General features: G+C 44.1%; 1 protein-coding gene across 1 annotated transcript; it reads left to right on the top strand.

The window, feature by feature from the left end:
• Nucleotides 1–2,436: 2,436 nt before the first annotated feature.
• On the top strand, nt 2,437–9,949 carry LOC139323096 (kunitz-type serine protease inhibitor A-like). Its single transcript, XM_070952315.1, has 5 exons — nt 2,437–2,491; nt 4,725–4,904; nt 6,938–6,988; nt 9,255–9,431; nt 9,840–9,949. The coding sequence occupies exons 1-5, from the start codon at nt 2,437–2,439 to the stop codon at nt 9,947–9,949; spliced, it is 573 nt and encodes a 190-aa protein (XP_070808416.1).
• The last annotated feature ends 252 nt before the right edge of the window (nt 9,950–10,201 follow it).

Below are 10,201 nucleotides of genomic sequence, written 5' to 3'. Positions count from 1 at the left end.
CAGAGGTCTCCAACCTTGGCAACTTTAAGACTTGTAGACTTCAACTCCCAGAATTCCTCAGCCAGCTTTGTTTTGCTGGCTGAGGAATTCTGGGAGTTGAAGTCCACAACTCCCTGCCTGCTTGATTGCAGGCAGGGAGTGGCTTGCTGATGGAATGGATTCAGGCAAGCGAAGCAAGGCAAGCGTTGCGACTAGCAGCTAAGGTAAGCAAGCTGGAGGGGGAAAACCTTTTTCCTTTTACATGGCTCTGGCAATCCCAGCTGAGTTGCCTGATTAGCAGGCAAAGCTGGGATCATCAGAGTTTGGATCACCAGAGCCATTTAAGCCTTTCGGGCTGGTCTGCCTGGTTACAGGAGAACGACACCCAGCGTATAAGATGACCGCCAAATTTTGAGAAGATTTTCTTGTGTTAAAAAGTCATCTTATACGCTGGAAAATACGGTAGTTGTAGAAGTTAGTTGTGGCCATTGATCTTAGAGTAACTTTAGAGCCCTTACCGTTAATCTTAAAAATAGTTGAAAGAGGTCAAGGTGTAAAGTTACCAAGGACTCTCATGTTTAGAATAAATCTGCATAAATAAACTCGAGTTCACTGGCTTAGATTTTGATGTGGGAAATTATTTCATTGCACAGTGAGGCAGATGTCTAGGCTGGATTTGGCATTTTTGTCCACCTATCGAGTCCTTCCCAAAGGAGCTTGGAATGGACAGGTATGGATGCTCTATGGCAGCGATGGCTAACCTTTTTGCCGTGGCGTGCCAAAAGCGGGGGGAGCGCAGGGGGTTTGCACGCGTGCATGCCCACACCCATAATTCAATATGCCACGCCCTCCGCGCAAGCACGTGATGCCCCCCGCGCTCCTCCCCACTTTTGGAACATGATGGCCCGGTGGGCCCAGTAGGCCCGTTTTTCACCCTCCCCAGGCTCCAGAGGCTTTCTTGGAGCCTGGGGAGGGTGAAAATGGCCTTCCCCACTCCCGAGAGGTCCTTCAGAGGCCAGAAACGGCCTGTTTCCTGACTCCCAGTGGGCCTCGGAGGGCCGAAAATCAAGTGGCCAGCGTGCACATGCGTGCTGGAGCTAACCTATGGCAATGCTTACGTGCCCACAGATATGGCTCTGTGTGCCACCTGTGGCATGCGTGCCATAGGTTCGCCATCACAGCTCTATGGTGTTTCAGGTATCATCGCAGGATGTAAGTTGTTCCAGGTAAAGCTGCCTTTTGCAATTGACTAATGGTGAATTTGTCAGTGCCAGGGGTGATCAAGTGATGCTCCTGTTTTTTGGGGATCTGGGCTAATGTTAGCCAGGGCTGATTCATGATCTGCAGCTCAGAAAAGCTTATGCCTTTTAATAAATTATGTTAGTCAGAGTTAGTGCTGCCAAACCTGTTCTGATTTTATATCCACGTAAAAACACTTTTATTCACTTTCCAGAAATGAGCTGTATGAAAACATCATTCATAAGCAACATCCCTTTCTCATTCCTATTTTTAAGGTTATTTGCATTTTTTTAAGGCGATGCACAGTTTCATATCCAAGAATATCTATGTATTCCAGAGAGGTCTCATTGGCATTCAAATAAAAGTAAAAACAGGGAGGACAGAAAAACCAATGTCTTGATTTAGTTGGATCTGCAAAAAAAAGACCACACAAAGCTGAGCAAATTATGGCCAGGCCCTGCCATAGCTATCTTGTGATAAAAGGTAAAGGTAAAGGTTCCTTTCGCACATATGTGCTAGTCATTCCTGACTCTAGGGGGCGGTGCTCATCTCCGTTTCAAAGCCAAAGAGTCAGCGCTGTCCGAAGACGTCTCCTTGGTCATGTGGTCAGCATGACTAAACGTCAAAGGCGCATGGAATGCTGTTACCTTCCCACCAAAGGTGGTTCCTATTTTTCTACTTGCATTTTTTACGTGCTTTCAAATTGCTAGGATGGCAGAAGCTGGGACAAAAATGGGAGCTCTCCCCGTTACGCAGCACTAGGGATTCAAACCGATGAACTGCCGACCTTTCGATCTACAAGCTCAGTGTCTTAGCCACTGAGCCACTACGTCCCCGCATCTTGTGATAGCCTCTCTCTATTGTTTTTTACAATTCCCAAAGGATCCCCAAATTCCACTTGCCTCTAACCAAGGAAGTTCCTAATTGTTTTGTAGGATCAGATGGGTGGCATATAAATCAAATCCATCCATGAATAAAATGATATGCTCAAGAGGTGAATGCCTGACCACCCAAGGTTAACTTTATGGTTTCCCCGTGTTCCTGGCTCAAAAGCAGTCATATTTTATTTAAATACAGGAAGAGAACGTCAGTTAAAGCAGAGCAGCCTCAGAAAAAAATCTATCTAACTGACTCACTCCAAGGGATTGGTTTCTCTCCCTTAAGCACTGACAAAACTGGGTTTACCTAGAAATAAATATTTTCTAGAAGCAAATTGCCATGCACGCCTGGGGCTCCATCTGCCTTCTGCTGATCCTACAATTTGTCACATCTGGCTGCCAGAAGGAAGGTAAGACTTAACAGGTAACGTTCTTCCTCTTGGGCAGCTTGTCACCCTCGGTGCAACTCTTTCTGTATCTTGGATGTTAGGCAACAGCTGCAAAAAGGAAGGGTTGCATAGGAATGGGAATTGAGCTAACATTGTGCAGTGATTTTATCTTATGTTTTATTTATTATTCATTTTGGAGCACTGAGAACATACATGGGAAGCCAAGAGAAGACTGGTGGGAACCTGTCTCATATGGGTCTGCAAGGGTCGGTCCTCTCGCCCCTTCTGTTCGACATTTATGTGAAGCCGCTGGGTGAGATCATCCGTGGTTTTGGGGTGAAGTGTCATCTGTACGCTGATGATACTCAGCTGTACATCTCCACCCCAGACCACCCCAACGATGCCCTTGATGTGATGTCTCGCTGCCTGGAGGCCGTGCGGGTCTGGATGGGGAGGAACAGGCTCAGACTCAACCCCTCCAAGACCGAGTGGCTGTGGCTTCCGGCGCCCCAATATAGTCAGCAGGTGCCATCGCTGACTATTGGGGGTGAATCTTTGCCCCCCACGGAGAGGGCTCGCAATCTGGGTGTCCTCCTGGACACGCGGCTGTCTTTAGAAGAGCATATGACAGCCGTGGCCAGGGGGGCCTTTTATCAGGTTTGCCTGATTCGCCAGTTGCAGCCCTTTCTGGATCGGGATGCCTTGCGCAAAAGATTTATACGATCTGAAGAGAAACCAGAGTATTGCGCACGGTCACTCACGCCCTTGTCACCTCCCGGCTGGACTATTGTAATGCTCTCTACATGGGGCTCCCTTTGAAGAGCACTCGGAGACTCCAACTGGTCCGCGCGGCCGCGTGGGTGGTTATGGGCGCAACTTGTTGTGCCCACGTGACACCCCTCCTGCGCGAGCTGCACTGGCTCTCAGTGGTCTTCCGGGTGCGATTCAAGGTGTTGGTCACCACCTTTAAAGCGCTCCATGGCATAAGACCCGGGTACCTTCGAGACCGACTTCTGCCACCAATAGCCTCCCACGGGCAGTCCACTCCCACAGAGAGGGTCTCCTCAGGGTGCCATCGGCCAAGTTATGTCGGCTGGCGACACCCAGGGGGAGGGCCTTCTCTGTGGGAGCCCCAGCCCTGTGGAATGAACTGCCCCCGGAAGTGCGTAAGATCTCCGACCTCCGGGTGTTTCGCTGCGCACTGAAGACCCTGTTGTTCTGCCAGGCCGGGCTATCAACATAATAATTTTAAATTGGGTGTTTTAAATTTCTGGGGTTTTAAATTGAGCCGAATTATTTAATAATTTTAAATTATTTTAATTGATGTTTGTCATGTGCTTTTAATAGGCTGTACACCGCCCTGAGTCCTTTGGGAGAAGGGCGGTATAGAAATAAAATTATTATTATTATTATTATTATTATTATTATTATTATTATTATTATTATTATTATTATTATTATTTATTGGTTAATCTTTAGTGAGATTCACAGCCTTTGAGGCTGGTTAATAGCTCAGCAGCTCGAGTCCTAACCAAGGACCTAGGAACTGTTAAGGTATCTTCGGAGGATGTAAGCTGTTCCGAGTAAGGTGGTTTTTTGTAGAGTCAAAATGTTCAAGTCCGGCAAATTTAGAATTTCTAAATAGCGGGGTAGCCCTTTGGGTATTGCTCCGAGGGCTCCAATTACAATCGGGACAACACACGATTTCTTTTTCCACAGTCGCTCAACTTCAATTTGTAAGTCCCGGTACTTTGTGATTTTTTCTTGCTGCTTATCTTCAATTCGTGCATCACTATTATTATTATTATTATTATTATTATTATTATTATTATTATTATTATTATTATTATTATTATTATTATTATTGCAAGTCAGTGACAAACTAAGCATCTTTAACCAGATCACTTATTCAGTGCTACCTTGGTACTATACAGTAGTTACATAGTTGTTTTAGTGCATTGTGTAAAACCGAGGAATAGGTTACAGTTCAAGGAAGCAGACTACATAAATAAATTCAGGAACTGAATGAAGCCCTTTGCTAACCGGTAACAAGTGTAGTGTAGATCAGCTCTTTTGCCGTAATTTCGCGAACAAGACTTCAAATAATTTTGTTTCTGTTTTCAAAATGAAGTTTAAAGTACATAAAGTACATCTTTCAGTTCATGGACTTGATGTTTTTCAAGTTAAGATTAAAGTCTCTGCAAAATCTTTGTTCTTCTCTTTTTCAAATATTTTCCAGGACAACTACCACATAAATGCAAATTATCACCAAAGGAAGGAAAATGCAAAAAAGCATTGGAAAGGGTTTACTATGATCACAAGAAAAAAATATGTCTGAACTTCGTTTATGGAGGTTGTGGTGGCAATAAAAATAACTTTGCCACTCTACAGGATTGTCTTTACCAGTGTAAAAAATTTGGTAAGGAGCTGCCAAGACTTGCTTACATTTGAACTCTCAATTTGTTAATTTTGAAGGTATCTGAAGATTTATTTTCATGCTTCATGCTGAATCATTTTGGTCCCTCTTGCAAAATTTGTAATTATTGTTACTGGATTTCTCTGGCAGATATGTGTGTGTTTGTGCATTTGTTTTACTATGCAGGTAGTCATCAACTTATTACCACTATTGAGCCCAACATTTCTGTTGCTCAGTGAAACATTTGGCAAGTTACTTTTGCTCCATTTTACGACCTTTCTTGCCACAGTTGTTAAGTGAATAATTGTAGTTGTTAAGTTAGTAACACGGTTGTTAAGTGAATCTGGCTCCCCCCTTGACTTGTCAGAAGATCGCAAAAGGTGATCACGTGACACCCCCCCGGGACACTGCATCCGTCATAAATATGAACCAGATTCTAAACATTGTTGTGGCCCATTAGCGGCCTGTACAGCTAGTAGCTGATTCCGACAGCGAGGAGGCTGGGGGGATGCTGCACCAGCAGCCTGTGCAGCTGGTACTCAAGTCAGACAATGAGGAGGCTGGAGAAGATGTGGTGCCAGAGGTGGGGATTCAGCCAGGGCCTTCAGAACCTCCAGAAGCTCCCATAAGTGAAGAGGGGGAAAAGGAGGAGCCTCTTCTCGATGCACGGGCACGCAGAGCTGCCAAAAGGCAGGAGTGGCTCCTCAGGAGGAGGTCTCCGTGAGAGTAAGGTTTGGGGCTAATTGGCCACTCCCTTAGCCTATTTAAGGAAGAACACCGACTGAAGCAATTTGCAGGGAACAACTTCATTCACATACCTTCGTGTCTTGTCTTGCTTATCTTATCAGCTTCCTGCAAATTGCTTCTGGGCATTCTGCCAACCACAGTAAGATTACGGTTATCTGAAATACTGTGCCTTAGAATTGAGTTATTATTCTTTGGATTTTTGTTGGCTGTTAATAAAGTTAAATTAATAGCCCTTGTTCAGAAAAGACTGATTTAAACTGCACTTGTATTTGAACAACTACTAAGAAAGCTCATTAGTAGTCCTTAATTAGTAAACTAAGGTTTGTATGGACTTTGTGCGTGCTGCATTCTTTGGGGTCCGTAGCTGGGGCAGAACAAAAATCTAAATTTTGATCACGTCTCTATGAGGATTCTGCAACGGTCGTAAGTGTGAATAATGGACATAAGTCACTTTTTTTCAGTGTAACTTTAAATGGTCACTAAATGACCTGTTGTAAACTGAGAACCACCTGTATATCAGGTAATGTTCTAAGCATTATCACCTAGTTTTGTTTTATCTACATTGTTACTACCATTCTGTTTAATTTATGGATGTTTCTGTTTTCCTTTTCTGTCTAATGCTTGAGCTTCCTGATGGCTATATTAAAATTATGCTCTTTCACTTTTTTTTTAATGCTCTTTCACTTTTAAACTCCTCATTAATCCCCATATGATATAAAAAGCAATCTTTTTATTTAACAATGTTATTCTAATAAGGAATTTTTCCTTAATGAAAGTTTAGACAATGTATTTGAGCTGATTAATGTTTTCCCGTATTTGATCTTTATTGAAAATGATATAAAGTACACGTAGTCCTTGAGTTATGACCACAACGGAGCCCAAAAATTACATTGCTAAGTGAAACACTTGTTAAGCGAGTTTACCTCATTTTACGACTCTTCTTGCCACGGTTGTTAAGCGAATCACTGCATTTGTTAAGTTAGTAACCTGGTTGTTAAATGAATCTGGATTCCCGATTGCATTTGCTTGTCAGAAGGCAGCAAAAGGGGATCACGTGACACGGCCCTGGGACACTGAACCAGTTGCCAAGCATCTGACTGTTGATCACCTGACCATGGGGATTCTGCCACGGTCATAAGTGTGAGAAATGGTCATAAGTCATTTTTTTCAGCGCCGTTGGAACTTTGAATGAAGTTACGTAAACTGCCATAAGCTGAGGACTTCTTGTAATATTATTTCCAAGCAGGATATTTGCATCTAATATTCACTCAGTTGTCTCTTATTCTTAGATCTTGAGTTACCCACGGAAAACACAGCTGGAAATATTGACTGGAAGAAACGTATGTATGCTGTTGTCTGTACAGTATATTACAGGGACTCACAATGAAAGTGTGTGTATCAGAGGTGGGTTTCCATAGGTTCTGACCAGTTCTGGAGAACCGGTAGTGGAAATTTTGAGTAGTTCTGAGAACCGGTAGTAAAAATTCTGACTGGCCCCACCCCCATCTATTCTCTGCCTCCCGAGTCCCAGCTGAGTGGGAGGAAATGGGGATTTTGCAGTAACCTTCCCTTGGATTGGGGAGGGAATGGAGATTTTACAGTATCCTTCCCCTACCACGCCCACCAAGCCACGCCCACCAAGCCATGTCACGCCCACCAAGCCACACCCACAGAACTGGTAGTAAAAATTCTGACTGGCCCGCCCCATCTATTCTCTGCCTCCCGAGTCCCAGCGGAGCGGGAGGAAATGGGGATTTTGCAGTATCCTTCCCCTGCCATGCCCACCAAGCCACGCCCACCAAGCCACACCCACGGAACCGGTAGTAAAAAAATTTGAAACCCACCACTGGTGTGTATGTGCCTGCACACAAAAGAGTATCACATCACAAGAGACAGGCCATCAGCAATAAGAATGGCAGGGATGGGTAAACTTTTATTTTTCAAGTTGATTGAAACACGCTAAAATTGGGTAGGACTGAAATAATGGGTGGATGGACCTCTCGTCCTGTCTACAGGTAGTCCTCCACTTACGACCACAATTGAGGTCCAAATTTCCGTTGTTAAGCAAGACATTTGTTAAGTGAGTTTTGCCCCATTTTACGACCTTTCTTGCCACAGTTGTTAAGTGAATCGTTGCCGTTGATAAGTTAGTAACCACATGACCTTGGGAGGCATAAATATGAGCCAGTTGCCAAGCATCTGGATTTTGACCATGTGATCATGGGGATGCTGCAAAGTTCATAACTGTGAAAAACGGTCATGTTTTTCTAACTAGGTACCCACCACTGGTCCATAGGCCAGAGGTTGAGAACCATTGCTCTAGAGAATTCCTTCATGCTAGATTGGATTTAGAACAGATTGGATGAATACCCTTCAGAGATGGTTTAGTAAGAAACTTATGCCAAAGGGAGATTGGACACGATCTGTAAATTCCCTTCCAATCCATGCCTTCATTGAATCTGGGATCCTGGAGAACTGGTTCATACGTGAAGGTCTCTCTTGCTGGACATTTGATGGGACTGTCTTGGGAGGCAGGAAAGGAAAGGCATAGATGAACAGGTTTTCTTGCCTCTCCTTTCCAGAATCATTCTGTACTTCTAAAAGATGTGATGTAACGGAGACTCAAAGACGCTTTTTTTTTTCCTTGAGGAGGAAGAAGAAAATATTTAGCTTCTCATCCAAGAAAATTCATCAGTTATGATGGCAGGGGACAGCGGGAATAGAAGGATACTGTAGTTTTTGGAGTATAAGACACACCAGAGTATAAGACGCATCTTAGTTTTTGGGGAGGAAATTTTTAAAAAAGCTGATTGGCGGGTGGATCGGCCTCCTGAAATACCCCCAATCAGCTGTTCCCAGAGGTGAATTTTTGCAACAGGTTTGTTGATTGTAAGCTCTGTGTCTTGCTTCTTTTTCAACCTCTGAAACTTCTGAAACTCTGTTTCAGAAAAAAACTGTTTTTTCTGTCTCTGAAAGTCTCCGAAACAGCTCTATTTCGGAGGCTTTTTTTCTGAAGCTCTGTTTGGAGGCTTTTTTTCTGAAGCTTCCTTTCAGAGGCTTTTTTCAGCCTCTGAAACCTCCGTTTGAGAGGCTGGGTGGGGCAACATACGGAGTATAAGATACACCCAGATTTTCACCCTCTTTTTTGGGGGAAAAAGGTGCATCTTATATTCCGAAAAATACAGTAGGTACTGACAGTTAAGACAGTATCCTTCCACGTATCCTTCAGTATACTGGTAGTGATCCTTCAGTAAACTTGAAAAAAAAGAATAATATGGCAGAAGCTGAAATAACAAGATATGGTGAAAAATGATTAATTTGTGATAAAGAATTATATAAAAGAAATGAATATGGAAAAAAATGGGAAGATTGGAACAGATTATAAAGATTAATATATACCACCACCCCTGCTATCACAACTGATGAAGCTTCTCGGGTTAAGCTTCTTTCTTCTTCTTCCTGAAAGAAAAAACAAAATAGTCCCGCTGCCTTTTGAAAAAGCACCTTTGAGATAATTATGAGCTGGATGACTGAGAATCTCCACAGACGACGGAGGGGAGAATTATGGGAAGGGGTTGTCCTTCACCCTATTTTCTTATCTTTTAGTTACATCCAGGAGATGCAGATTATATCCCAAAAAAGGATGGTGCAAAAAACATAGTACTCGATATTATTATGATTTTAAACTCCATCGGTGCAGAGCGTTTACTTACCATGGCTGCGGAGGCAATGAAAACAATTTTTCAAACTATATTGATTGTGTAAAGGCGTGTGATGTGTTTGGTACGTTCCAGCCATTTTACATATTTCCCCACCAACATCGCACCTTCACTTCTGTTTTAGTGTAATTCAGGGATGTCAAACTCAATTTCATTGAGAGACACATCAGGGTTCTCTTTGACCTTGGGGCCCAGGGTGGGCGTGGCCAGGTGGGCGTGGCCAGCTCGACATCGCTCGATGCGTTGGGGGCACCTGTGGTGGCCTGAGTGCTCTGCCAGCAAAAACGGGCTCCCGAGCTCCATTTTGGCTGTGACGGCCTCCTGCCAGCAAAAATGGAGCTTGGGGTGGCCATGCACAGTCCTCGCAAGCTCTGTTTTCAGCTGGGATGGCCTTCTGCAACCCTCTGCCATTGAAAATGGAGCTTGGGAGGGCCGTGTGCAGCCCTTGCGAGCTCTGTTTTTTCTGGCAGAGGCACCCCGGACCAGTCCTTTGCTATTTCCAGGGCGGCCCCAGAGGCCAGATCTAAGTACCCCATGCGCCGGATCCAGCTCCCGGCCTTGAGTTTAACACCTCTGGTGTAATTCATGCATGGAAGTAAACCTTCCATCACTGGCTACCCTTCAAATACGTTGGACAACCATTTGAAGCCCAGATGAAAAAAAATCAAAGCCTCCCTCTGCTCAAAACTGAATGGCTCCAGGAAAAAAGTTGTCCCTCAGCCATGGGGGAAGGATGAGCCCAAAGCAGAAATTTTTCTTTCATCATACATATTTTATGAACGCAACCCCAAAGTGAGAAAGGAGCTTGCAGACCCAAATGCCTGACCACCTTAT

Source organism: Pituophis catenifer, unplaced genomic scaffold, assembly GCF_029215685.1.
Source record: "Pituophis catenifer annectens isolate HBS135680 unplaced genomic scaffold, rPitCat1.0.hap2 SCAF_12, whole genome shotgun sequence".
Classification (NCBI taxonomy): domain Eukaryota; kingdom Metazoa; phylum Chordata; class Lepidosauria; order Squamata; family Colubridae; genus Pituophis; species Pituophis catenifer.
Note: the sequence above shows the minus strand (reverse complement) of the source record. Positions and strands in the feature narration are given on the sequence as shown.

Coding starts and splice junctions, on each gene's coding strand:
- LOC139323096 (XM_070952315.1), top strand. CDS start 2,437: ATGCACGCCTGGGGCTCCATCTGCCTTCTGCTGATCCTACAATTTGTC. Junction 2,492..4,724: donor CCTACAATTTGTCACATCTG/GCTGCCAGAAGG, acceptor AATATTTTCCAG/GACAACTACCACATAAATGC. Junction 9,432..9,839: donor AAAGGCGTGTGATGTGTTTG/GTACGTTCCAGC, acceptor TTTCTGGCAGAG/GCACCCCGGACCAGTCCTTT.